At 41.1% G+C, this 26,839-nt stretch overlaps 2 protein-coding genes across 3 annotated transcripts in view; one reads left to right on the top strand and one right to left on the bottom strand.

The window, feature by feature from the left end:
• TATDN1 (TatD DNase domain containing 1) overlaps positions 1 to 26,605 on the bottom strand; it is a 38,980-nt gene extending 12,375 nt beyond the window's left edge. The window contains exons 1-7 of one of the 2 annotated variants that reach the window (XM_006879305.1): positions 15,695 to 15,755; positions 9,853 to 9,902; positions 6,676 to 6,739; positions 3,915 to 4,058; positions 3,779 to 3,821; positions 1,124 to 1,209; positions 990 to 1,030 (exon numbers count right to left, since the gene is read on the bottom strand). In XM_006879305.1, coding sequence (XP_006879367.1) covers positions 990 to 1,030; positions 1,124 to 1,209; positions 3,779 to 3,821; positions 3,915 to 4,058; positions 6,676 to 6,739; positions 9,853 to 9,902; positions 15,695 to 15,734 — 468 coding nt within the window. In that variant the 5' untranslated portion in view covers positions 15,735 to 15,755. Of the gene's footprint in view, positions 1 to 989; positions 1,031 to 1,123; positions 1,210 to 3,778; positions 3,822 to 3,914; positions 4,059 to 6,675; positions 6,740 to 9,852; positions 9,903 to 15,694; positions 15,756 to 26,577 lie in introns of those variants that run through there. The other variant, XM_006879304.1, reaches the window with a different exon arrangement.
• Positions 26,606 to 26,737: 132 nt separating this feature from the next.
• The window catches only part of NDUFB9 (NADH dehydrogenase (ubiquinone) 1 beta subcomplex, 9, 22kDa), a 6,198-nt gene continuing 6,096 nt past the window's right edge, over positions 26,738 to 26,839 (top strand). The window contains exon 1 of the mRNA XM_006879303.1: positions 26,738 to 26,836. Within this exon, the coding sequence (XP_006879365.1) occupies positions 26,738 to 26,836 (99 nt within the window). The remainder of the gene's footprint in view (positions 26,837 to 26,839) is intronic.

The following is a 26,839-nucleotide window of genomic DNA, read 5'->3' as shown; positions in this document are numbered from 1 at the left end:
CCTGATGGTCTCGAACCATGTGCCTTTGGGATTGCAGTGCAGCTTCTTGCCAGGTCACTAGAGTGTCCTGTAATGTTAGCGCCACAGAAATGCAGAAGACATACGTACTGTATGACACTATGGCAGATGCAGTGATGCAACCTGAGGGACTCCACTGTCAGAGGCTATCAGGAAGCTGCAGTGCGATTACTTCTTTAGGGGGTGCGTGTGTGAAGCACACACTAGAATAACAGCCTTTTCACCACAGAACACTAAGTCTCTAATCAAATGGTAGTTTTTAAAAAGTGTGTACAGTGATACTTTTCCACCAGGCAGATTTTGAAAAGAGTCCATGACTCAATAAAGATGAGAAATTTCAGCTATGGGTGCATGAAGGATGTGGCGGGCAGGTATTCCTGGGGACCGACTGCAGTGACCATCTGGGAGCAGCGCTGACAGCAGAACGCAGAGATGGAAAAGAGAACGAGTTTACAGATCAAGCGGAACAGCACGTGAACACAGCTCGCAGAAAGTTCAGACGGCACACCTCAAACAGGGCTACTTGAAAATACTAGAAAAAGTGCAAAGTTTGCTTAACATTTGTGTTAGAAACCACTGAAGAATGACTCATGGAAAAAAGAAGAAACAAGATTGTCTGACACTTAACACATCTGGTGGCATAATGTGCTGGGCTGCTGACCAAAAGCTCAGCAGTTCGAATCCACCAGCTGTTCCTTGGAAGAACAATGTGCAGTCTCCTCTCACTATGATTTACAGCCTCAGAAAGATAGAAAGTCACTATGAGTCAGAATGCGCGTGATGGCAGCAGGCTTGTAAATCAAAGTGTGAGTTATGCTCCTATCGTACTGGCCAACAGATACAAGAGTAAGATTTACAGGTCTTTAAAACAATTTCGTAACTTCACTGCTGACGTGGGAATCACTTTAAGGTTAATTTGAAACCAGGATGCTTTTGTGCACCATGTACCAAAACTACTATGTTATACTCACCACTCCCCCTACGCATCGGTCTCTATTTCTTTTCATTATGTCTGTGGGTAAATGACAAACAGAAAGATCATTTTGAAAAAAGCCTGACCAGTTAAATTTTTAAAAGAAAAGTGAGAATGTAGTTTTTTTCTCACCCAGAAATTCAGCATGTGAGTTTCGACAATGAAGAAACATTGGCAATTTTGTTTGTTCTGACAGTTCAAACTGTTTTTCAAAATACCTGCATATGCAAAAAAATTTCCTCATTAAAATTTTATTTTAGCATGAGAGAAAGAATTATGTCCAACAACTTTAATATAATTTTATTACTTTCAAATTATCAGGATAGTATTTGAATAGTACATTCAAGCATCTGAAAACTTCAGGCTTCAGGGCTTTTTCAACGAAGCTTCTAGAAAGTGGTACTTCATTTTCAGCAAAGAGAAAAGCATCTTAGCAAGTCTTATCTAAATTATTTTCTGAAATGTCTGTTAGCCTTTCCACTATAATTGCCAGGTAAGAAGGTAGCATTTTACCAACTTACTTTTCCATGGACCCTTGGAAGCATAGAGCTGGTACGTTTATATTTAGAGCGACCCAGGAAGCTCTCAAGAGCAGTTATTTTCAACTACTTTTCTTCCAAAACTCAGCAGAAGGGACACCCTGCAGCAGACACTGGTCGTACGACACAGGCTAGTGTATCCAGTCACATGACCTGGCCAAATGCACAACTACCACAATTCAATCCGTATAGTGAACAAATCGTCCATGAAGCTGGGCTAGATGAAGAAGAAGGTGGCATCACGACTGGAAGAAGACTCATCAACAGCCTATGTTATGCAGATGACACAGCTTTGCTTGCAGAAAGTGAAGAGAACTTAAAACATTTGCTGTAGAGGATCAAAGGCTATAGCCTTCAATATGAGTTACATCTTAACATCAAGAAGAAAAAATTCCTCACCACCAGGCCAACAGGCAATATGACAGATGGAGAGAAGAGTTAAACTGTCAATGATTTCATCCCTGGATCCACAATCAACATCCTTAGGCATCAGTCATCAGGAAATCAAAAGACATATTGCACCGGGGAGTCTGCTCTCAGGGATCATTTTCAAAGTGCTCTAAAAGGCAATGATGTCAGTGGAAAAACTAAGGTGCATCAAACCATAATCTTTTCAATTACTTGTAGGCAAAATGGACAACGAGTAAGGATGACAGAATTGATGCCATGGAGTTGTGGTGTTGGAGAAGAGTGCTGAATATCCACAGAGTGCCAAAGGACAAACAAGTATGTCTTATCAAAGGTGCAGCCAGGGTGTTCCTGGAGGCAAGGATACTGACATCTCACCTCAGCTATTCTAGGCATGTTATTAGGAGGGGCGGGTTCTTGGAAAAGGATGTCTTGCTTGGAAAGGTGGAAGGTAGGTGACAGAGAAGACCCTCAGTGAGATGGACTGACACAGTGAGTGTAACGGTGGCCTTGAGTATGTCAGAGGTGGACAGGACACTGCAGGGTTCAGATCATTGTTCACAGGGCTGCTATGAGTTGCAGTTAACTCAATGACACTTAACAACAACAACAACAACAACAACAACAATTCCATCCATAACACCATTGCTCACAAATATATTTATTTTTTTTTCTTTTTTTTTTCACAAATATATTTAATCCATTCCACTGGAATGGTTCACAGATGAATGCATTTGCTAAACAACTATAAAAAGAGTCTATCATGCAAAATGCATTTCTTATTTCTGCGATTATAATAAAAATTCTATGAGTAATTAAGCAGGGAAGTATATGCTGCTATCATTAATGAACGTAAGGATGCTAGAGGCACAGTGGTTAAGTGGTTGGCTGGTAACCAAATGTGGGCAGTTTGAACCCTCCTAGCACAGAAAGAAAAAAAACAAAAAACTGGTGATTTGCTCCTCAAAGACCACAGCCAAACCCTATAAGGCAGTCACACTGTCACATGAGGTGGCCATAAATTGAAATCAATTCAGCAGCACATATAACACAAATTTATGAAAGATACATAATTATGAATTACATGCAAGTATTTCATTTTACTTGGGTCCACAGTCAACACACATAGTAGCAGCAGTGAAGAAATCCTAAGACTGATTCACACTGGGCAAATCTGCTGCAAAGGACCTCTTTAAAGTGCTAAAGAGCAAAGATGTCACTTGAAGGACCAAGGAGTGCCTCACTCAAGCAATGGTATTTTCCGCTGCTGCTTCAATATGGATCTGAAAGTTGGACAGTTAATGAAGAAGACTGCAGAATAATTACCGATGCCTTTGATTTGTGGCCTTGGTCAAGAGTCTTGAATAGAACATGGACTACCAAGAGAACAAAGCAGTGCATCCAGGGTGCTCTTGAGAGGCAAGGAGAGTGAAACTCGGTCTCACACACTTTGGGCATAATATCAGGAGGGGCCAGATCTTAGAAAAACATCATTGTTGGAAAATGAGAGAGTCAACAAAAGAAGCTTCAACTTGATGGCTGGGACAGTGACTGCAACAGTGGGCCCAATCATGGCAGAGAATGGGACGATGGCAGGTATCGAGCAATGTTCCAATCAGCTGCACACAAGTCACTATGACCTGGAGTCGACTCCGCAGCACTGAACAACAACAACATGCAGGTATGCACGAAATCTGTCTCACCTGACTTTTGATAATCAATGGGGGGAAAAGCAAGCTAATTTGACGCTTAATCAGAGGGTATTCTCAAGTGGTAAAAGTTACTACAAATCACTTTCCTAAAATTCACAGTCATTTCAACAGTCATCATAATTCCTTACTTGAGCTGAGTCTCTTTGGGACAAAACTGCAGTCGGTCGAAATCTTTAAGATAAAAAAACAGAAGAATCAGTATTTACTCAAGATGTGTGTAGTTCCATCACTTCTGAACCCTCCCGAGGTAAGGCCCGCACTTACCAAGTCCACATTCCCCTATTGCTACAACTTTCCCCTTGTTGTTCTCAGCGAGATTTAGTAACTCCTTCAAATATAGGTCAGGGTTGTTCTTTTCAAATTCACCACATCTTGTTGGATGACATCCAACGGTACTGAAGAACATATCTAACACAAAGTAATACCTTAAGGTTACTTTCCACAGAATTGTTCTTATTTATAGTTAACATTCTAAAAATGGGAACATATAAATTTATTCCAACTAGTTAACTTCTACCATCAGGAACAAAATGATTCTAACTTGATTTAAATTAGTACCTGAACTGAACTACCTTAATCACTTAAGAATTTCTGAGCTATCTTAGCAAATTAGGAAGTGAACCTGAAAACTGTTTTAATGGACTGATAAAATTAACCCTGCTTTCCCCTCAAATTTGGTATTTACTAAGTTTGTAGAATGGCAAATGAAACAGTTACCTGAAATGTATAATTTAATCCTTTGCTGTTACTGTTGATGTAACTGCCTTAACACACGTTTAATAGAAGCTCGCGTTAATAAGGGAGCTCTGGTGGCATAGTCTGCAGGGAGTGGTGCTGCTAAACCAAAGGCAGTGTGTCTGCGGCAGTTTGAAACCACCTCCAAGTCCACGAGAGAAAGATGGGCAATCTCCTCCTGTGCACAACTTGCTAGGGGGTCAGCTAAGAGTCCCTTCCGACTCATGGGCACTGAGTCCCTCTGAGTAAGCAGTTAGTACGCAGACCCACTACAAAGATTAACAACAGAAGGACAAGTTTACAACAAGGACAGGTTTACACTGGTGAACTGGAGGTATGTTTTTCTAAGAAAAATCTCAGTCATTTGGAAGCCAGGCATGGGCACCTTTAATGGTGTGGAACATAAATATGAAGTCAGAATGAGAAAAGTTTCTGGGTCTCCTCTCAATCCCTTGTGCTGGCATCTAAGCCACAGGAGAGGGGAGGACCTAGCCTCAGTCTCTCAGACAGACGCTTACACGCAAAACCAAGGCAGTAGATATCGGGCAGCAAGGATTCAGTCAGTGCTCACGGGAGCAGCAATCAGAGCTTCAGATGAGGACGGGAGCTCTGAAACAAGTGTGCCTGTGGGGGCTCAACGAAGTATGGAAGAGAACATTCCCACGCACGTCAACAACTTCAGAGAAGATGGTTCTTTTTAGGACTATAACAAAAGTGCCAGTGGATTTTGAAAAGAAGTATGCACTTCAGTGAGACTTCCACTCAAAAGAGCTTTGAGTGAGTTTTCAGACAAAAAGGAACAACATATCAACATCAGCATTTTGAGAGATGAGGAGGAAAGCTTCATATGCCTCATGCTTGAAGCATGAAAAAATTAAAAAAAGAAATGTGAAGTCGGACTTAGGAGAGGTCGTATATAATTAAAATTTTTTAAAAAGTTTGAGATTTTAAATTATGCAAAATGTATAATCACAAAATGAGCATGAGGAATTAAATCCTATTCTCATGTGTATGTCTGGGGCCATGTACACATAATACATTTTCTGTAGATTATCTTTCACAACTTTAAGTTACAGCAAGTAAAAAGGAAGTACTTTTTAAGTACATTAAAACATACGAATTCTATATAAAATACCTGCGGTTAAAAATTATGTGCTTGGTAAACTTAATTATCATTAACTAAAATCTTAAACTTTAAGTATTATAGAAACATATTTTTTGGAAGCTCATGATGAGAAAGTTCAATTTTTAAAAATGCATTTATTCTGCTATTGTTGAGAATACATACGGCAAAACAACTACCAATTCTTCAGTTTCCACACACACTGCTTAGTGACGGTGGTTCCCTTAGTCTCGCCATGGAACCGTTCTCCGGCTCCTTTTCTAAGTTGTTCCTCCCTCAGTGCCCCTAAGATTCCCATCCGATTTTTAGTTACTGCTGTCAATTGATCTCATATGATAATTCTTAAGACAGCATTATGTTTAAGGAAAACTTTTTAAATTTTTTTTTATTATTAATTTCAAGGAAAATTTACAGAGACTTTGGAATTCCATTCATTCATTGTTGCACTTTTCTTCCTGCCCACCCTTCCACCCAGGAAATCTTTCTTATATTTGTTAAGCTAAATGGTTTGATTTTAAGATGATTTCAAGGGATATTTATGTATTAAAGTTAAAAGACTGTCTCAGAGCAATAGTTCCAGGGGTTCACCTACCCTCCATGACTCCAGAAAGTCTCCATGAGTATTTAAAATTCAGTTCTGCATTTACCCTCCTTTTGATCAGGATTCCTTTATAGTGGCACCATCTCCTTCTCCCCTAATGGCACAGGGGACAGCTGCTCATGGAAGCAATCAGCCACATATTCCATTTCCTCCTCCTATCCCTGACTCTCCTTTTTCCTCTGTTGCTCTAGATGAATAGAGACCAACTGCTGTGCCTGGACAACTTCTTTCAAGTTTCTAAAGACCCTAGGCACTACACGATAAACTAGGAAGTAGACAAGAAGCACTAAACATTAGCAGGCCAATGAACTGGGATGTCCCATGCAACCTAAGTCTCCAAATCAAGGAACCAAACCCTGTGAGACGTTTGGCTATGAGAAAGTTTTGATATAATAACTGGTATTTTGAAAGTTTTACATCTTAACCACGTCCCATTGAAATCAATCCATTTTGCTGTTATTTTCACAGTCATGAACCATTGTATTATACCTGAAGCTTTTCTCAGAAAGACTTCTTCAAAATAAGTTAATTCATATGTTTTTTTTGTAAAATTAATATGAAGATACCATTTGTTTGTGCCAAATGCAGTGCATCTTTACTGTCTTGTAGACTCCCACCTGTAATCATAAACTGAAATTGGAAGAAACAAAGAAAGTAAGTGTGAGGTTAAAAAGGCATTAACAACAGTTCCCCAGATATGGCTGCCTGCTGCTGCTTTTCCCCAGAATGCCACTTTCTGTGAATGCTGTTCAGTCAAATTCAGCTCAAAGACCACTCCCTCCCCACCTTTATTCCTTATCCTAATACTTAGAGGTGTCATTTCCTATTAAAAATATTGAAATGGGAGGCCGTTTTTGAGAAGAATTCTCTCTGTCCTCCTAGGTCTGAAATAAAGTGCTTTGGATATTGAAAACAAACCAAACCAAACTAAAAATGTACATGCCTGTCTTTCTCTTAGAGCACAAATTCCTGTTACGAAAGGCTCAGTAACAAGAAGTAAAAGCTTAGAATTTAGAATTCCATTAATCTAAACCCACGTTTCAACATGCTGAGTAATTCAATGGTGCTCGAAGTGTTGCTCAGGAATGTCCAGATGGCGTGCCAGGTCAAAACTATCTTCATAATAATACTGTAATACTGAGAGGCTACTTGCCTTTTTTATTCTATCAAATTTCCCAGAGGGTACATGACATTAATCGCAATAGAATAACTATAGAAATAGAAGTGAAAATTCAGTCCTCTGTTAATCAGGCATTAATTGGGGAAAACCCCAACCTAATTCCACATACCTCACTCAAGTTTCTGGAAAACTTTTTATAAAAATTGGTTAACAGACAATATTCTAGCTAAGTGAGTCACTAAGTAAACATTGTTGGTTTCTCAGTTTTATTTTCCAGTAGATAATATATCACAGAGACAAAAGTTATTTGGCCTCTTCTGTGACTTTAAAGATTATAAAGGTGTTCAGAGACCAAGCTGGGGAATCATCAGGTAAATGTATCCCGATGAACTCTTTGTAGGAGAATTTGTGGCTTTTGGCAAAGTTTGCTTCTAGACTCCACTTTATGATGTATTAAAGTTATAATGAAACACAGTTTCACGGTACATCTTATTCTTAGTAATATGCTTTTGCATGTCATTTGCTGATGTTATCATTTTCAATTTCCATGAGCGGATGTTCCATCTTGTAATTTATCGCCCAAAACAGTTGGATTGATAAAGATATTGATAAACAATTATGTTACATTGGGGACTTGTCTGTATAGACGGCTGTTAGAGCCCACCCACTGGTGAAAAGTCACCTGTTAAGATAAAGATGCCATTTAAGAGCTATGTGGAAACAACCTAAGTGCCCATCAACAAACTAATGGATAGAGAAGCTGTGGTATAATCACACAATGGAATACTACCCTGCATTGAAAAACAAGGAACTCATGCAATTAGTATTCAAAGTAAGTGACCGTGGAGGACATTATGCTGAGTGAAGTATCTCAGTCACAAAAGGACAAATACTGCATAGTGCCACTGTTGTAAAACAGGACTGAGCTTGGGGTTGGGGAAAGACTGAGAAAGATGGGTTCAATAATGTATACTGCATTGAAACAGATGAGGGAGAAAGCTGTTTAAAAGGGATACGTGATTAGGTATTATTGTCATGACAGGAGTCCAGAGCAGAGGCTGCATAGCGGAGTGGACCTGGGGGGAGGGTTTGTAAAACAATGAAAGAATTTTTCTTTTACTTTTCCAAGAGGGGAGTGTACTAGGGGGGAGAGTTGGGAAGGAAGAAAAGTACAACAATGAATGAATAGAAATCCAAAGTCTCTGTAAATTTTCATTGAAATTAATAATAAATTAAAAAAAAAAAACCACCACAACACCCTGGGGGGCGGGGGGGGGAAGTGCTAATGAAATATCTATTCATAGGGGTTTTGAGTTGGAAAATGAATAAGGAAGAATGAAGAAGAGCTGATGCCTTTGGATTGTGGTGTTGGCAAAGAGTATTAAATATCTCATGGAATCCCAAAGAGGAAGTCTGTCTTGGAGGGAAGTGCAACCATCATGCACTTTAGAGGAAAGGATGGTGAAACTTGGTCTCACAACCTTTGGGCATGTTGTCAAGAGGCCATCATGCTGGGAAAGGTAGAGGGTCAGTGAAAGAGAGGAGGACAAGGAGTTGGACTGGCAAAGTGACCAGAACCATGAGTGGAGCATGGTGAGGATGGGACAGGACAGGACAGGGTTCAGATATGTGTTCACAGGGTCACTATGGGTGGGAGCTGATGGTGTCTAACAAATGAAATCTCTACACAGGGATTTTTAGAATGGCCTAATACTGATATGCTCAGAATTCTGTACAAGGAGTAAGAATTTTCATAATAATAAAATTACTACTGCAAAAGTTACAGTGTCCCCTTGGTCATTTTTTTTAAAATTTTTATTTTATTATTTTTACGTATGTGTACCATCAAATCAGATCTGACTGGTACAGGAGGAGATTGTCACTCCTTCCTCGGCAGAGCATCTGGTGGATTTGAACCATGTGCCTCTGGGATTGCAGTGCAGCTTCTTGCCACTAGGCCACCGGAGCTCCCCCACCTTGGTCATTTTAAATGGTTACACCCATCCTAGTCAGTAGTACCCATGTTGTTGTTGTTATGTGCCACCGAATCGTTTGCAACTCATAGCGACCCTGTGTACAAGAGCCCTAACAACATTCTATCCTGTGTCAACCTCATGTGTCTCAAACACATTCATTCCCGCCACTCCACTCAAAGAATCAATCCACCTCACCGAGGGTCTTCCTCTCCTGCTCCATCCCTCCACTCTCCCAAACATGATGTCCCTCTTCAAGGACCAGTACCTCCTTGCAACATGCCCAAAGTATGTCAGACAAAGCTTCAGAATGACTGCATAATTCTAACAAATGCTAACATATGCTTTTAAAGGTAAAAATAAATGATTTTTAAGAAACTTGGGTCACTCAGACAGACTTAAAAAAAAGTCACTCAAAGATAATCACCTAGAAGAACTACTTAGTTTGTGAACAAAGCTCTAGCATATACTATTTTGATATTTTATTACCATGAATTTGTTAGTATTTTATTACCATTAGTTTGTTAGTATTACATACAGATAGCAAATTCCTCCAAAAGGCCAACTGTGGCACTGGCTTTTTCTCTTTTATTCTGTAGTTTTAGCTAAAATTTCTGAAAACACAAGACTGGTAAGAAAACAGATGTTACCTTTTTAACACCCATCTGTACAGCTCTCTCTACTATAGCCTGAAAGTCATCTGCAAAAGATGGAATCCCACATTAAGAAAATTTTATAAATAACAATTCACTTAACTATATAATTTACCCCTTCCTGAAGGAAAAATGCACAGAAAAAGATCATATTAAGTCAAATGGTACTACTTGGCGAACACAAGTTGTTGCTGTGTACCACACTGGGTCAGACCCGACTCATAGCTCACCCTCCAGTAGGTTTTCAGAGACAGTTAACTGCATGGAAGGAGACTGCCATCTTCTCCCACGGAGCTGCTGCGGGACTTGAACCATGTGCCTTCAAGATTCAGTGCAGATTCTTGCCACTAGGCCACCAGAGGTCTGTCCCACTTTAACCTAATAATAATGTTGTTGTTGTGTGCCGTTGCATTGGAATTGATTCATAGTTGAACCATTAGTGAATTTTCAGAGATTGCACATGGGAAGAGACTGCCCATCTTTCTCCTGCAGAGCATCTGGTAACTCAGAATTGTGAACCTTTAGGTTGGTGGCAGAAGCGCTTCTCACTAGGCTATCAGAGCTCCCTCACCTCATAATAGAACTAGAAATAAGCTTTAAAAAGGAGAGGGAAGCCAACTGAAAGCAAATTAGTTGTGTAGCTTTCCATTTGATTCTATTTTTTTTATTATGTTGGGTAAAAAGGAGAGTAATAGAAATCAGGAGCTTTGAGCTTAAGATGAATTAGTTTACTAAGGCTTTTCAACAGAATTTCAAACTTGAATTAGTTTGTTGGTTTTGTGTGTGGTTTTTTTAAAATAATTGCTTATTTTTACTAGGCATTTTCTGAATAATCCTACAATATCTCCTAAAATATAGGGGAATGTTTCTTTATAAATCTTAGTTAATTCTATTTTAACTGAGTTTATAATGAGTCAATAATTTTTATAATTACCCTTTTCAAAGAAAAGTGTATTTATATCTTCCCTCACAGTTGTTTTTGGCTTTATCTCAAAATTTGTGTTAAGTACATAGCAGTGTCCAGGTTCTGAAGATCCCACGTACAAGTTTTACTTCTCTTTTAAACAGGGCTGTGAACCAGCAGAACAGACTTTGTCATGGTCAAAACAAAATCAAATGGGGACAGACTCAGATTTTTACAGATTGGATGATCTGTCACAGTAACTGGAACTGGAAAAATGATGGGTCAAAGCCCTGGAAGGGGATACCTGCAAGGTACAGAGAGCACTTTCAGAGCCATGATACCTGAGATTGGCTATTGGTAGGACTGTGGAGAACCACACACATTCAAAGTGCTGTGGCGAGCAGCTGTCTGTGAGCAGGTCACTGCCCTCTCTGAGCAGGTCACTGCCCTCTCTGAGCAGGACACTGCCCTCTGTGAGCATGGCACGGCCATCTTCAGCAGGGTGCTGCCATCTTTTAGTCAGGTAGCTTTGTTTCTATGCTACTTAAAAATTTCACTTAAAGGCAAAGTTAGGATATTAGATATTCATACTCTGGGAGGTGTCTGTAACAACAAGTTTTTCTGAAGGGATAAATAGTTACTAAACTCTGAACCATCTGAAAGAAATTAATAGGAACATTTAATAAGAAATCGTAAAAGTTCATGTATTTGTTTCATAATAAGTATCATAGTCAACGTGACTGGAATGAAATTATGTTCACTTCTAAAGGGCTCTGATAGCATAGTCAGTAAGGAGACACACTGCTCTGGCGGTTCAAATCCATCAGCAGCTCTGAGGAACAATGATGGATAATTTACAGCCTTGGAAACGCAATGGCAGGTATTTACTATGAGTTAGTTCTTACTCCTTGGCAGTGAGTTTAAGGATTTTTCCTAAAGTAGCTTTAAAATTTCTTCTGCACAAAAAATAGCAACTTTAACTAATACTAAGCACTCTCTGGTGGCTTAGTGCTAAGGGAATAAACTGTTAAACCAAGAGCAGGAGAGGGATGGGCAATCACCTCTCACACGATTTTACAGCCTCTGAAAACCTGCTGGAGGGTCAGCTATGAGTCGGAGCTGACTTCATGGCACTTGATAAAGACATTATTAAATAGGACAATCAGTCTTACTAGACAGCATCAACTGCAGTAATACTGACAGAGGCAACAAGACTTCATAAAAACACACATACATGTGCACACACAAAGCTGGAAATTTATTAAGTGCTACAAAGGCAAGAAAAGCAAAATATAATTTTTCAGATAGTCTGTAGTACAATGGATTGATTTTTCAAAATGGCTTTATTTGTCATTGGTTTCAACCCGTATGGCTGGGTGGGACTATGCTAATGATTTTGAATGAAGTGAATCACACCTTCGAGCAGGAGCATGCAAACAGTATGTGCAAACTACAAATGAAAGGATTGGTTTTAAGAGGCCAAAAAATGTGACTCTCACTACTACCACCAGGAAAGACGAAGTGTGTCCTTTTGGACCAGAAGTTCTTGCACTAGATGGAGACAGATCCAGACAGAGACATAACAGGAGCAGCCGAAGAGACTGTGCGAGTTCACAGAACTGAACTGCAACGGTTGCCTCATGGAGCCATAACGCAGGGCTTTCACCTAGGCTTGCTAGAGGCCTGATGGAAGGGGAAGTTACATCATAACTGACAGGACTAAAAGCCATGTAACACTGGTCTAAAACAGAGCATATCTTAGAAGCTGTCCTGAAGAACTGTAACCTGTTTTCAAACTGAACCTGTTATTCCCCGAAGAAACATTCATAATCATGAATGTAGTCTGAGAGTTCTGTGTGGCCACTGCAGTGCAAACCCCGAGAGGGATGGTTGGTGTTAGAAATGATGAAGTAGGTTTGAGGAGTGTGGGGACATGTCTGATCTTACAGAAGTCACTTCTGTGTTGTGAACATTGTTGAAGGGGACTTTCTCCCTTGTGGAGTTAGCGGAGGTCAGACTTGTTGTCCTAACATCCTGTTTTAATATAGTCAAACTCTAGTACACATGTCTGGAAGTTAAGCATACGGAAAGGTAATTTTTTTTTTAATTTCATGTGGCATTCAACATTCTTCATATTTAGGGAAATAGCCACTTTAAAGATAGGGAAATATTCACCTAGAAGCACAAGACCACCAGCTTCTGACTCATCTTTGAGAAATGTGCAATCTCACCAACATCCAGAGCCACAAAACTGAGCTTTCCTGTTTGCATTTACACAATGACAGTCAATTGTCCAAGACCGCATTCACAGATGAGTTTACAGAAGAACTTCCTGCCATCATTGCTTCCTGCTTATTCATCGTTCAGCTGCCAAAATCAGCCTTTAAAATAAACTGTCATAAGGGAGCTCTGGTGGCCTAGTGGCAAGAAACTGCACTGTAAACCCAGAGGTGCGCAGTTCAAATCCACCAGATACTCTGCTGGAGAGGGAGGGGCAATCTCCTCCTGTTCTAGTCAGATCCAATTTGACGGTACATACACACAAAATAATAAAATTAAATTAAAAAAAAAAATTTAAACCCTGTCATAATAAAAAGACCTTTTGCTTTGGCTAAGCTTTCCTTCCTTCTCTGAGGTATTATATAGAGTAGGTATAATGGAACAAAAAAGGGGAGGAGAGCCGATTAAGGAAGGCAAGAGAGTAGGGTACCTTAATCCTTGCTACTGTGTTATCCAGCTAAAAATGCTATTTGAAAAACTAGATATACCAAGTTCAACTGTTAATAATTATTGTATTATGTGCTATAATGTTGCGATGTTAGCCTAAAAGGAGGCTTTCTTTTAGCCATGAGAGTTAGCCCCCTCTGGTCTCCAGCTACCTTAATTGCAGACACATGGTCTTGCAAAACAACATGGTTTTGCAAATCATCAACAGCTGTGGGACTAGGATAAAAGAAAGAGTGCTTCCCACACTGGATAGCAAGACTTGTGCCAACAAGACTTGAGATGTCAAGACTTGATTGAGACAGGAGCAAGACCTTCATGAAAGCAAGACCCTGGTAGCAAAACCCCGGTGATGGTAGTGAGTATGTGAGATGGAGCTTCAAAATCCGAGCCTCTAAGGAGAAACTTGGTTTCACTCTCTCTAAGACAGAACTATTTGTTTTCTGGGCAGTCCATGGTATGTTCAAGACTCTTCACCAGCACCACAACTCAAAGGCATCAATTTTTCTATCATCCTTAGTCATTATCCCCCTTTCTGATGTATAGCAAGTAACTGCAAAGACCATGTCCTGGATCAGGCACACCTTAGTGTCCAGACTGACATTGTTGCTTTTCACCATTCTGGAAAAGTTCCTGACAGCAGATTTACCTAATGCTATTCATCTCTTGATTTCAGGACTGCTGGTGCCAAAAGTGTTGATTGTGGAACAGAGCAAGCTTTAACTGTTAACAATCTCATTCTCTTCTTCATCCATCATGGTGCTGCCAATTGGCCCAGTGGTGAGAATCATTGTCTTCTTGATGTTGAGCTTCAATCCATATTGAAGTCTACAGTCTTTGATCTTCTGCAGCAAGCACTTCAGGTCCTCCTCAGTTTAAGCAAGCAAGGTTCTATCATCTGCATGATGTAGGTTGTGGATGAGACTTCCTCCAATCCTGATGTCACATTCCTCCTGAGTGATCTGTTCTGCATATGTATTGAAAAGATGTGGAGACAGGACACATCCCTGATACATTCCCTTCCTGCATTTGTGTTAGCCACAGTTAAAAGGTTTTGCTGTTCTTGCCTTTGAGGATGGAAGGAAAAGCTGCTTGCTGAACTGAAACTGGTGCTTGGGCTAATTGAGAAATTGTGCCTGGGAACTTGGGATGAAGTCTGGATTTGTACTCGGTGATATTCTTTACCTCCCATACTCTCCAGCTTACTTCCCTAATAAACTTCATTCTTGCCCAGTACCACATCTGTGAGTCTGTGGGTCAACAATGGATGAACGAACCTCTTGCTGCTGCTGTGGCTCGGGAGGTACCATGGAGCTGGGCTATGGGCTCTTTATCTGCTATTTTCACCACCGCTGGCCCTTTCGGGGAGAGATTCATGGCCCTGTGGCCCCGTGTCACATTTTCTGCTCCTTAGGCAAGTGTTTTATTGGTTAAACTTATTAAACAAGCATGAACTACTCTTTGTCTTTTTGTGCATATGGCTATATTGTTCCTGAGCAAGGTCCCTGACACAGGGTAACTCAAAACACGGCAGACTGAAGGGTGACTGTTGTGATCCCCAGGATTTCCCTGGGCCATTTTCAGAAGACAACTGCCAGGTCTTTCTTCCTCATAAGGCTATATAACGCTTTGCTACACATTCGAGTCCATCAGCAGCTTCAAGAGAGAAAGATGGGCCTTCTCCTTCTGTGTGATTTACTGCCTCTGAAAATGCATCAGAAGGTCAGCTCTGGGTTTGTTCCAACTTGATGGTATAAAACAATAACAACATGGATACGGCGAGGGAGCTTTTGTGGCCTAGTGGGTAAGGAGTTACATTGTCAACCCAAAGGGTGCTGGTTCATGTCCACCAGCTTCTCCTGGAGAAAAAGATGGACAATCTCCTCCTATGTGACTTACAACCTGCCTCTGACAACCTGTTGGAGTTAGCTGTGAGTTCATTCTGACTTGATGGTAATGAGTGAATGAGTGCTAGGTGAGGTGAAGGGTTTATCTAACACTGCCAGAACAGGTACTTTAGCTAGGTTTAGGACCATGGGTTAATAGGTTAAACATCTCATTTAAAAAATATAGCTTACATTTTATCCAGAATGCACAATAATTCCTTTAGCATTTAAATTGTACAAATGAATTTATGCTTTTTATAATCTTTTTTGAGGCAGGAAATTGTCTTTATAAGAAATTATTATAATAATAATAATAACAAAGTACCTGGATGTTTTTGAACCCCTCTATAAATTCCTCTGAACATGGGATCTGTCAAGTTGATACCAATATCTGTGGAAAGCAAAACATACAATAATTAATCATTAATAGCCTGAATTTGAAATCTCTATTTAAAAAAATAAAATCTCTGTTACTACATTTTTTTTTTACTTATACATTCACTCAGTCACTTATTCAAATAACATCCAACCCTGGAAGTAGTAAAATATGAAATAGAATGCATAAAGATTGATATCCTAGGCATGACTGAACTGAAACGGACTGAGATTGTCCAGTGTGAATTGGATAATCGTGGTCTACTATATAAGGAATGACAAAGAGCAAAAAAGAACGTTTTAAGATCTATTCAGAAGTACACTGCAAATATCACACAGGCAAATATCCATATAAATACAAGGAAGATCAGTTAATATAATTAGTATTCAAATTTAGCTCCACCTTTGCTCCACTAAAGCAGAGATTAAGAAATGGAGAATTTCTACTAACAGCTGCAGCCTAAAATTGATCAACCATATAATAAAGATGAGTTGATGATTACTGGTGATAGGAATTAAAAAACTAGAAACAAAGAAGAGGGATCATTAGTTTGCAGTGGTGACAGAAAGGATGCTGGAGATCACGTGATATTTGCCATTTGTTCAGTGCAAGCACCTTTTGTCAACAACATGCTGGTGACTACACACACAGACTATGCCGGATGGAATGCACAGGACTCTAACTGATGCCACCTGAGGAAGGAGCCAGTGGAGAAGCTCAGTAACATCAATTAGAATAAGGAGAGGGTCAATTGTGGAACTACCTACAAACTGCTTATATGCAAGTTGAAGAAAAGGAAAATGAGCTCACAAGAGCCAACGGAAAACCTTGAGTATGTTGCTGTGTTAGGTGCTGTCAAGTTGGGTATGACTCACAGACTATAAACAGTCAATCTGAACCCTGCCCTATCCTGGCCATCCTCACCATCTCCAAAACACTCAAGCCCATTGCTGAAGTCACCATGTCAATCCATCTCACTGAGGGCCTGTCTTTCCTACACTGACCGCCCCCATCCTGTCTTTCTAAGCTGATGTCCCTCTCCAATGAACAGCCTTGCTTAGCTACATGTCCAAAGTATGAGAAATGAAGCTTCGCCATCCTTGTCTCGAAGGAACATTCTGGCTTTACAGTCTCTAAGATATATCTTTGTATTCTTTTGGAAGTCCATGGGATATTCAAAACCCTTCTTCAACACCACAGCTCCAAGGCATCAATTCTCTTGCCTCCTTATTCACTGTTCTGCACTCAGATGCACTGTAAATTATTTCAAAGACCACTGTCTGAATCAGGTGCACCTTTATATTCGGAGTGATATTATTCCTTAGTAATCTAAAGAGTAATCTAAGAGACCTCTGACTGCAGACTTTCCTAATGCTGTATGTCTCCTGATCTCCTGACTGCTGGTAACAAGGGAGTTGACTGGGGTCCAAGTAAGATGAAATCGATTGACAACTTCAATCTTTCCTCCATCTATCATGATGCTGCCTATTGGTCAAATGGTGAGAATTTTTGTTTTCTTGATGTTGAGACATACTGGAAACTAGTCTTTGATCTTCTGTAGCAAGTGTTTAAAGTCCTCTTCATTTTTGTGTCATCCACATAACACAGGTTGTTGATGAGTTCTGCATTCTTCTTCATACAGTTCAGTTTCTCAAATGATTTGTTCAGTACACAGACTGAATAGTATGGAGAAAGGATACAACCCTGAAGCATACCTTTCTTAATTTTAAATCATGCTTGTGCTCCTTTCAAAGAAAAGTGGAAAACTGTCAAACATTATCACTAGTATCACGTTGTTGTTGTTGTTATGTGCCATCGAGTTGCTTGCGACTCATAGCGACCCTATGTACAACAGCCCTAAACTCCACTCTGTCCTGTGCCAATCGCACTGTCTCTGACACTCCCATCCGAATTATCCCAGTCACTGAATCAATCCACCTCATAGAGGGCCTTCCTCTCCTGCGCCGTCCCTCCACCCTCCCAAGCATGATGTCCCTCTCTAAGGACCGGTCTCTCCTTACAACATGTCCAAAGTATGTTAGACAGAGCCTCAGAACCCTTGCCTCCAAGGAGTCACCCGATTTAACCCTTTCCAGGGCGAATCTGTTTGTTTTCCTATCACATATACAAGTAAAATCTTGTTGAAGATAATTTAAAAATTATTTGCACCTGTAACAGAGAAATACTAGATACTTAAGCTGGATTCAGGAGAAGATATCATTGTTAATGTCAGATGGATGTTGGTGGAAGTACAAAACACCAGCAAGATGACTACCTGTTTTAACCACTATGCAAAGGCATTTAGCTGTGCAGGTCATAATGAATTATGAATTAACATGCAAATGATGGGAATTCCAGACCACTTAATTGTGTCCACGTGGCACTAAGTGTGTGATCAGGAAATATGTGAGTCAAGGTTGTAATCTTTTACTATCTTTATCCAATGTTTACGCAGAGGAAATAATCTAAGACACTAGACTATATGAAGAAGAATGTGACATGAGGACTGGAGAAGACTCAACAACAACTTGCATTATGCAGATGACACAAATTTCTTTTTCCTTCGCTTGCTAAAAGTGAAGAGCACTTGAAGCATTTGATGAAGATCGAATACTAGTCTTCTGGATGTCTTATGATTCAATAAAAAGAAGACAGAGATCCTCACAGCTGGACCAACTAACAACATTACAGTAACCAGACTTTGTTAAGGATTTCATTCTACTTGGACCCACAATCAACACCTGTAGAAGTAGCAGTTATAAAGTCGACCAGCTGCAAAAGGCATCTTTAAAGCATTAGAGGAAAGGTGTCATTTAGAGCACTAAGGTGTGCCTGACCCAAGCAACAGTATTGTATTTTCAATCACTTTACATGTATGTGAAAACTGGATAATGAATAAGGAAGAAAAGTCAATGCATGAATTATGGTGTCTGCAAAGAAGACTGAAAATAGCATCAACTGCCAGAAAACCAAACAGACCTGTCTTGGGACAAATGCAGTTAAAATGCTCCTTAGAAGTGAAGATGATGGAACTTCATCCCACATATACTGGACAAGGTACCATGAGAATGCAGTCCCCGAGGACACCATGCCTGTGAAGTGGAGGATGAGAGAGCGAGAGGAAGACCCTCAACAAGAAGGCTGACGTGTGTCTGCACAGAAGACTCAAGCAGAGCAGAGATCATAAAGATGCTGCAGACCGAGTCTGTGATGTAACATTTTGTTGAACACAAGACAGGGTTACTAATAGGTTAGAACCGACCTGACAGCATGTAACTTCCATCTGCTCACTACCAAGCTGGGTACCTGGGTGCCATCGAATCGAGTACAACTCACAGCGACCCTATAAACAACAGATACGAACCCTGTCTTTTCTGTGCCATCCTTATCAACTCTGACACACTTGAGCCCACTTTTATAGACACTATGTCATTCCATCTCGTTGGAGGTCTTTCTCTTTTGCAGATCTCCACCGTTCCAAGTATGACGTCTTCTGCTGTTGTTGTTAAGTGCATTTGAGTTGAGTATGACTCATATGCCCCTATGAACAACAGATCTGAACTGTGCCCTCTCTGATGCCTCCCTCATCGTCTATGACACACTTGAGCCCTTTGCTGCAGTCCTTTGAATAAGCTCTAATTCCTGCGCTCAAGAAATTCCCTGTAGGACTGCCAGAAAGACAAGTATGTAATAGCAGGAAACACTGGTGCTGTGGTCTATTTTTACTCGAATTCCCCTGAGTTGCTTCCAGGAATGAGCTGCTCCAATATTCAGCTGAATCTTGAAGGAGGAACGAGAGCTGGGGCAAGTTAAGAGATGGGGGATGGAGTATGAGTATTCCAGGCATTTGAAACAGGAAGAGAAAGGCATAATGCAGAAAACAGCAACAGCACACGTGACCAGAGAGATGCGAGGCGGGATGAAGCCACAATTCAGCCCCTGTAAGAGCACTATTTCCACACAAACATCATTCAATACTACAAACGCAATGCAGGGGTTTAGGGGAAATTATCACCTGGCTTCTTTTTCAAGTTAAGGACAGTACTGACAGGGCAAAGAAAAGAAAAAACAAAACTGATGGTCTTTTTGCATAAACTATCCCCCTATCCTGTGAGGTTCAGTCTGCTGTCACCTGACCCTGGTGAAGGCCAGCACCACAGAAATGGGTCATCTTTTCTTACTCACTTTCCCTTTGTTCAGCAGAGGTCAGAATGTGTCCAAAGCAACCTTTTTGGAGTCAAAGTAAAAAACAGAGGGAATGGAAAAGCAAGCAGAAGTTAGAGCTTTATAATCTTCATTTTATATTTAAAAATGTTAGACTTTAACTGGATATATTAAAACACTATCATTTCAACATAGAGCCAGTAGAAAATATTTTATCATTTGATTTTGTGAATGTACTAGGGACAGAGTTGATGCCTTTGAGCTGCGGTATTGGGGAAGAGAACGGAATATACCATGGACTGCTAAGAGAATAAACAAGTTTGTCCTGGAGAAGGTGATGCCAGGCTGCTCCCTGGAGGCAAGGATTCTGAAGCTTCGTCTGACATACTTTGGACATGCTGCAAGACGGGATCAGTCCTTGGAGAGGGACGCCATGCTTGGGAGGGTAGAGGGACAGCACAGGAGAGGAAGATCCTTGATGAGATGGATTGATTCCGTGACTGGAGTAATGGGGGTAGATGTGTCAGAGACAGTAAGATTGGCACAGGATGGAGCAGGGTTTAGGGCTGTTGTACATAGGGTCACTATGAGTGGCAGGCGACTCGATGGCACGGAACAACAACACAGCAAAATATACACTTTGACACACAGGGTTTGGGGACACTACTTTCTCTGACTACTGCAGCCATACCTGCCCTTCTGGTTCCTATTTTAAAATAGATGGAAGAGGACCCTTGCAGCTCAGTTTCTGAAGCCAGTCTATATCCTTGCTTCAACCCTAATGGGCAACTGAGGGGCCGATCTCAAAGATGTCATTTCTCTTAGATCTTCTAGATGTGGGCCAATCCTCATGCCCTGAGTTACACTGAACTTAACCTACTTCCTTTTGTTTATAAGATTCCCGAGATAAATATGCTTTTTTTCCCCCTGATGGAATGTACGCTGAACTACTGAGTTAGGTTTTTGCCAGGTACAATGGATTTTGATCAATATTATATGTGCCTCATAATATTGATCAAAATCCATGTCCTAGTGGGGTCTGGGCTAGGATAGGTGGGATGTTATTGTTAGGTGCCACTAGTAGAGTAGGACTCATAGTGATCTCAAGAACACAGAACAGGCCTGTGCCATCCTCATCTTCTCTGACACACATGAGCCAATCGAGCAGTCACTGTGTCAAACCATCTCATTGAGGGTCTTCCCCTTTCACTGAACTTTCCAAGTATGCATGAGATAGGGAGAAAATAGTCACATAAATATTATCTAATCCAGAACATTATACCTTCCCAACAACAACAGGAAACTGTAAATATACTTAACAGGCCTTATCTCACTGTACAGAAGCCCAAAGAGACAAAAAAGTTTTACCAGTAATGCAAATAATTACACAATAGCCAATCAACATTACACAATAGCCAATCAACATAGCACTGTGTTGGCAATGCACTTCCTTCTGTTTTACAGTCATTCAAGTCCCTGCCCCAACACCAGCACGTACAGGAGAGAGCAGCTTACCAAAATACCCCAGGAAGGAAAATGTACGTGGAACTTCTGTGTATCATAGGTTACAAGAGGTCACGTTCTTCATTCATCTCTGGGCAAGAGGAGTCATGAGCGTTAGGACATCCTGCGCTCGCTCAGACACTGTTTTCTTCTCTATTTTGTAAGAACCCTTCTCTGACTTAAAACTGTTGGCTGTTTTCTGACATTATGGTCTGGATGGAGCATATTCCTCAATCAGGTAGAAAAGTTCCATTTCCTCTGGCGCACATGCTGTTTCATGTTAGCTATGAGGTTCAGTGCGAAATACCTTCTTTTCCTGGAGTTTGTGTGATTTGTGTCCATTTCCTCTAAACAAGTTCTCGCTCCTGTACTGCAGGGCCTCTTGACCATACACCATTCCACTTTTCCACCAATGGAGATTGATTTTTAGAAAATGTAATGCATGGGAATGAGTGTATGAAACACAGTATGAATGAAGAATAATGTGAAACACAATGTATATGAACTTGGTGAGCAAACCGACACAAAATTTAAAAAACTGAAAAAGATTCAATGGGAAATTTATTGAACAACACAGGAAGCACTGAAAGAAGATAATGTTCTTGTATATACTGTCGGGTAAGAATCGACTTACAGCTGATCCTCCCGAGGCTTTTCAGAGGCTGTAGATTACACTAGTAGATGAGATTTCCCATCCTTCTTCCATGAAGCAGCTGATGGATTTGAACTGCATGTCTTTGGGTTGGTACCACAACTCCTTACCAATAAGCTCCATACATATAATCATTGAAATGACTATACATTTAAAATACATATAAATCATTATACATTTACAATACATATAATCATTGTCCAAAAAGAAATGGTCGACGCTGAACTATTCCCAGAAACACCATATAACCAAGAACCAATGGTACTGAAGAAGGAAGGCCAGGCTGCACTGAAGGTGTCAACAAAATATAAGACTTCAGGAGCTAATGAAGTATCAACTGAGGTGTTTTAACAAACAGAAACCTGGACAGGTTCACGTGTCCATGCTAAGAAATTCTGGAAAACAACTTCTAGGCCAAGAGATCTATACTTTTGCCTATTCTCTCTCTTTTTTTTTTTTTAAAAAAAAGTAATCCAACAGAATGAGGTAATTATAGTGTAACTAATATCACATACAAGTAAAATCTTGCTAATATTAATAAAAAATTGTTGAGGCAACATATCAATAAGGAACTGTCAGAAATTAAACTGGATTCAGAAAAGGTTGTAGAGGAGGGCTCTTGGTTGAAAGCAAAGAATACCAGAAAGACTCATACTTGTGTTTTATTGACTATGCAAAGGTATTTCACTGTAGATTATAATAAATTTGGATAATACTGGCAAGCAAGGAATTAAAGAATACTTAATTGTGTTCAGGTGGAACCTGTACAAGTACAAGAAACAACTGCTTGACCAGAACAAGAGGATATAGCCTGGTTTATAACCAAGACAGGTATGCATCAGGGCTCCATCTTTTCATCCATCTTACTCAATCAAGCAAATAAGCGAAGAAGTTGGACAAAAGAAGAATGAGACATCAGTACTGGAGGAAGATTCATCAACCACCTGTGTTATACAGATGACACAACCATGCTTGTGGAAGTAGGAAGACATTTTATCAAACATCATAAACTAGAGCTTTTGGTACAGATTCCATGTCATCTTAAAGAAAACAAAAATCCTTACTACTGGACTAGTGGGCAACGTCATGGTGGAGAAAGGCTAGTTACTAATGATTTCATTTTCCTCGGACCACAATCAACACACAAGACAGCAGCCGTCAAGAAATCAAAAGACATGTTCCATGGGGAGAATGTGCTGCCAAGGACCTCTGTAGCTCGCTGAAAAGATGTCCTTTTAAGATCAAGCTGTGCTGGTTTTCAGTTATATTCTATGCATGTGGAAGTTGGACAAGTAATTAGGAAGGCTGAAGAACAACTGATAACTTTGAATCACGGTATTGGTGAAGTATACCAAACTGCAAAAAAAACCAAAACCAAACCCTCACCCCTCCAAAACAAACAAAAACCCTAACAAAGCTGTAGAGCTCCACAGAAACACTGATGCTGAGTCTTCATCTTACATACTTTGGCTGTGTGGTCAGAAGAGGGCGGTCCCCGGTAAAGGACCTGCCCTATCCTGAGCGGGTCTCACTGATTCTGACACGCCTACCCCCATTAACCTAGTTACCCATCTCACACAGGATCTTCCTCTCCTGTGCTGTTCCTCCACCCTTCCAAGCAGGATGTCTTTCTCCAAGGACTGGTTACTCCTGGCCCGGTGCCCAAAGTATAGGAGACAGAGTGTCAAAATCAGCCTCTCAAAGGGAGTTCTGATGGCCTAGTGGCAAGAAACTGCACTGCAATCCCAAAGGCATGCGATTCGAATTTACCAGATGCTCTGCTGGAGAAGGAAGGGCAATCTCCTCCTGCTTCAGTCAGATCGTACTTGATGGTACACAACAAATAAAAAGGGGGTGGGGTGGGAATCTTAGCCTCTAAACTTGGTTTCACTCTCTCTAATACAGACCTGTTTGTTCTCTAGGCAATACATGGTATGTTAATACTCTTCTCTAGCACAACTCAAAGGCACTGATTCTTCTGTTATCCTTAGTCCCTGTCCAGCTCTCTGATGCACAGCATGTAACTGTGAAGAGACTATGGCCTGGATCAGGTGTACCTTAGTCCCTAGACTGACATCATTACTCTTTAGCACTTTGGAGATGTCCTTGACAGCAAATTTCCCCAATGCAATCTGTCTATTGCTTTCCTGACTGCTGATGCCAATAGTGTTGACTGTGGAGCTGAGCAAGCTGAAACTGTTAACCTCAATCTCTTTTCTATCTATCATAATGCTGCCAATTGGCCCAGTGGTGAGAATGTTTGCCTTCTTGATGTCAATCTTCATTCCATATTGAAGATATGGATTCTGCAGCAAACACTTCAGGTCCTCCTCAGTTTCAGTAAACAAAGTTTTGTCATCTGCATAACTTAGGTTGTTGATCCTGATGCTACATTCCTCCTCATAAAGCCCAGCTTCTCGAATGATCTGTTCTGCACATAGACTGAAAAGGTGTGGAGACAGAATGCATCCCTAATGAACTCTTTTCTCGATTTTGAACCATGTATTATTACCTGGCTCTGTTCTGAGGACTACTTCAAGGACCAAGTACAGGTTTTGCATAAACACAATAGTGTTTTCTGGGATTCCCATTCTCCTCAAGGTTTGCCACAATTTGTTGTGATCTACACAGTCAAATGCCATTGTATAGACAATGAAACAGATAGACATTCCTTTGGTACTCTTTGCTTTCAGCCAAGATCCATCTGACATTGGCGATAATGTCTCCAGTGCCACTGGTTCTTTTAAACCTACCTTCTATTTCTGATGGTTCTCTGTCCAGTCATTTTTTATAATCTGTAGCAGGAGTTGGCTTGTGTATGTGGTATCAGGGATACTGTTGAATAATTTCCACTCTGTAGGGCCACCTTTTTATGGAATGGGAATAAATATGGATATCTTCCACTCAGGTGGCCAGGTAGTTGTACTCTAGACAACTGTTATGTACCACAGCTGAAGTTGTGAGGATGGTGAAACAACACAGGCAATAAATTACATGGGAAGGACACTGCCCATCTTTGTCCTGGAGAGCAGCTGTTGGGATTCATAGCATATCCCTTTAGGTTGTCGGCGCAACTCATTACCACTAGGCCACCAGAGCTCCTTCAACATTGGTGGTGGTGTTGTTATGTGCTGTCAAGTCGACTGTGACTCACAGTGATTCTATCTTGAGCCAATCTCGCTATCTCTGACTCCTACCCCCACTGCCACAGTCACTGTGTCAGGCCATTTCATTCAGGGTCTTCCTCTCTTGTGCTTACACTCCACCGTTCCCAACATGATGTCCTTCTCCCAGGACTGGTCCTTCTCAGAAGCATGCCCAAATTATGTGAGTTGGAGCAAAAATTATCACTGTACAGCTTGTCAATTTTAGCAAGCAAGCACCTAATTCAAGGAACATGCAGACACCCCTTTTCATTAGTGGCACTTTGAACCCTCAACAAGCCCAGGAGCTCTTGTTTACTGGTTTTTCTTTCCTCTTTCCTTTCAGTGACTAGATGATTGTTACATATTAAGATGGGTGAAGGGAAAGGCAACAGAATAAGGGGATGATTAGCACAGTGTCACTAAAAAAAGGAGGACAGGGGCGTGCACAAGGAGTCAGAAAATACTAATATACACACCATTTTGCATTATAAGCAATAATAAACATTAAAATGACACAATCTTGCTTGCTGAAAACGAGGAGGACTTGAAGCACTTGCTGCAAAAGATCAGAGACTACCGCTTTCATTATGGATTGCACCTCAGCATAAAGAAACAGTAATTCTCAACACCGGACCTACAGGCATCATTATGATAGTAGAGAAAGTCTGCAGCCAGGGAGTGCTCCAAATTAGGAAGTTATTTTGAGGATTAAAATGCAGCTAATTCAGGCCATGGTCTTTTAGATCCCTCGCTGTGCAACTTAGAGCTGGACAATGAATAAGGAAGACAGAAGAACTGATGCCTTTAAGCGGTGGTGTTGAAGGAGAGAACGGACTATCCCATGGACTGCTAAGAGAACACAGATGTCTTGGACAGGGTGCTGTCTTAGGGGCAAAGGTGATAAAACTGCATAATACAATCTCTGGGCACGTTGCTAGGTGAAGCTATGCCTTGGAGAGGGCCAATGATGCTTGCAAGGGTGGAGGGTGAAAGGAAGATTCCCAACCAGGTGGCCTGACACAGTGACTGCTGCTAAGGGCTCAAGGATGTCAGAGATTGTGAGGATGGCACAGGATAGGACAGGGTTCAGATCAGTTGTTCATAGGGTCGCTACGAGTCGTACTCGACTCGACCTAAGAACATGTAGAGAGACAAGCAAGACAGGCAAGCAAGGCGAAGCATACATCTGTGCAGGTGATACGATGCAGGTGAAAGGGACCGGACACAGGTTCAGCAGACAGTATCTCTACGTTCGTAGAAAAGACAAAACAAAATAAAACCGGGCGCTCAAATTCTAGCTCCTTCTGTTGCAGGGAACGAGGTGCCGGCAGGACAGAAAGCTAGGGAAGAAGGAAAGACAGTCTTACCGACGAATTTAAATCGACTCATGACTGCTGACCCGACTCCTCCCCGGCGGAAGCGGAAGCGGACGTGCGGCCCCGCCCTTCCGGCGCTCGGCCCGCCCTTCCAGCGCCCGACCTCCGCTTTCCCGGGAGCCCTCGCGGCCCCTGAAGGTGATCGGTGATCATGGCCTTCTCGGCGCCGACCGCCTACCTGACCCACCAGCAGAAGGTGTTGCGGCTTTACAAGCGGGCGCTGCGCCATCTCGAGTCCTGGACCGTCCACAGG

This window comes from Elephantulus edwardii, unplaced genomic scaffold (assembly GCF_000299155.1).
Source record: "Elephantulus edwardii isolate Elephantulus edwardi_28Jun2011 unplaced genomic scaffold, EleEdw1.0 scaffold00003, whole genome shotgun sequence".
NCBI classification, from domain to species: domain Eukaryota; kingdom Metazoa; phylum Chordata; class Mammalia; order Macroscelidea; family Macroscelididae; genus Elephantulus; species Elephantulus edwardii.
Note: the sequence above shows the minus strand (reverse complement) of the source record. Positions and strands in the feature narration are given on the sequence as shown.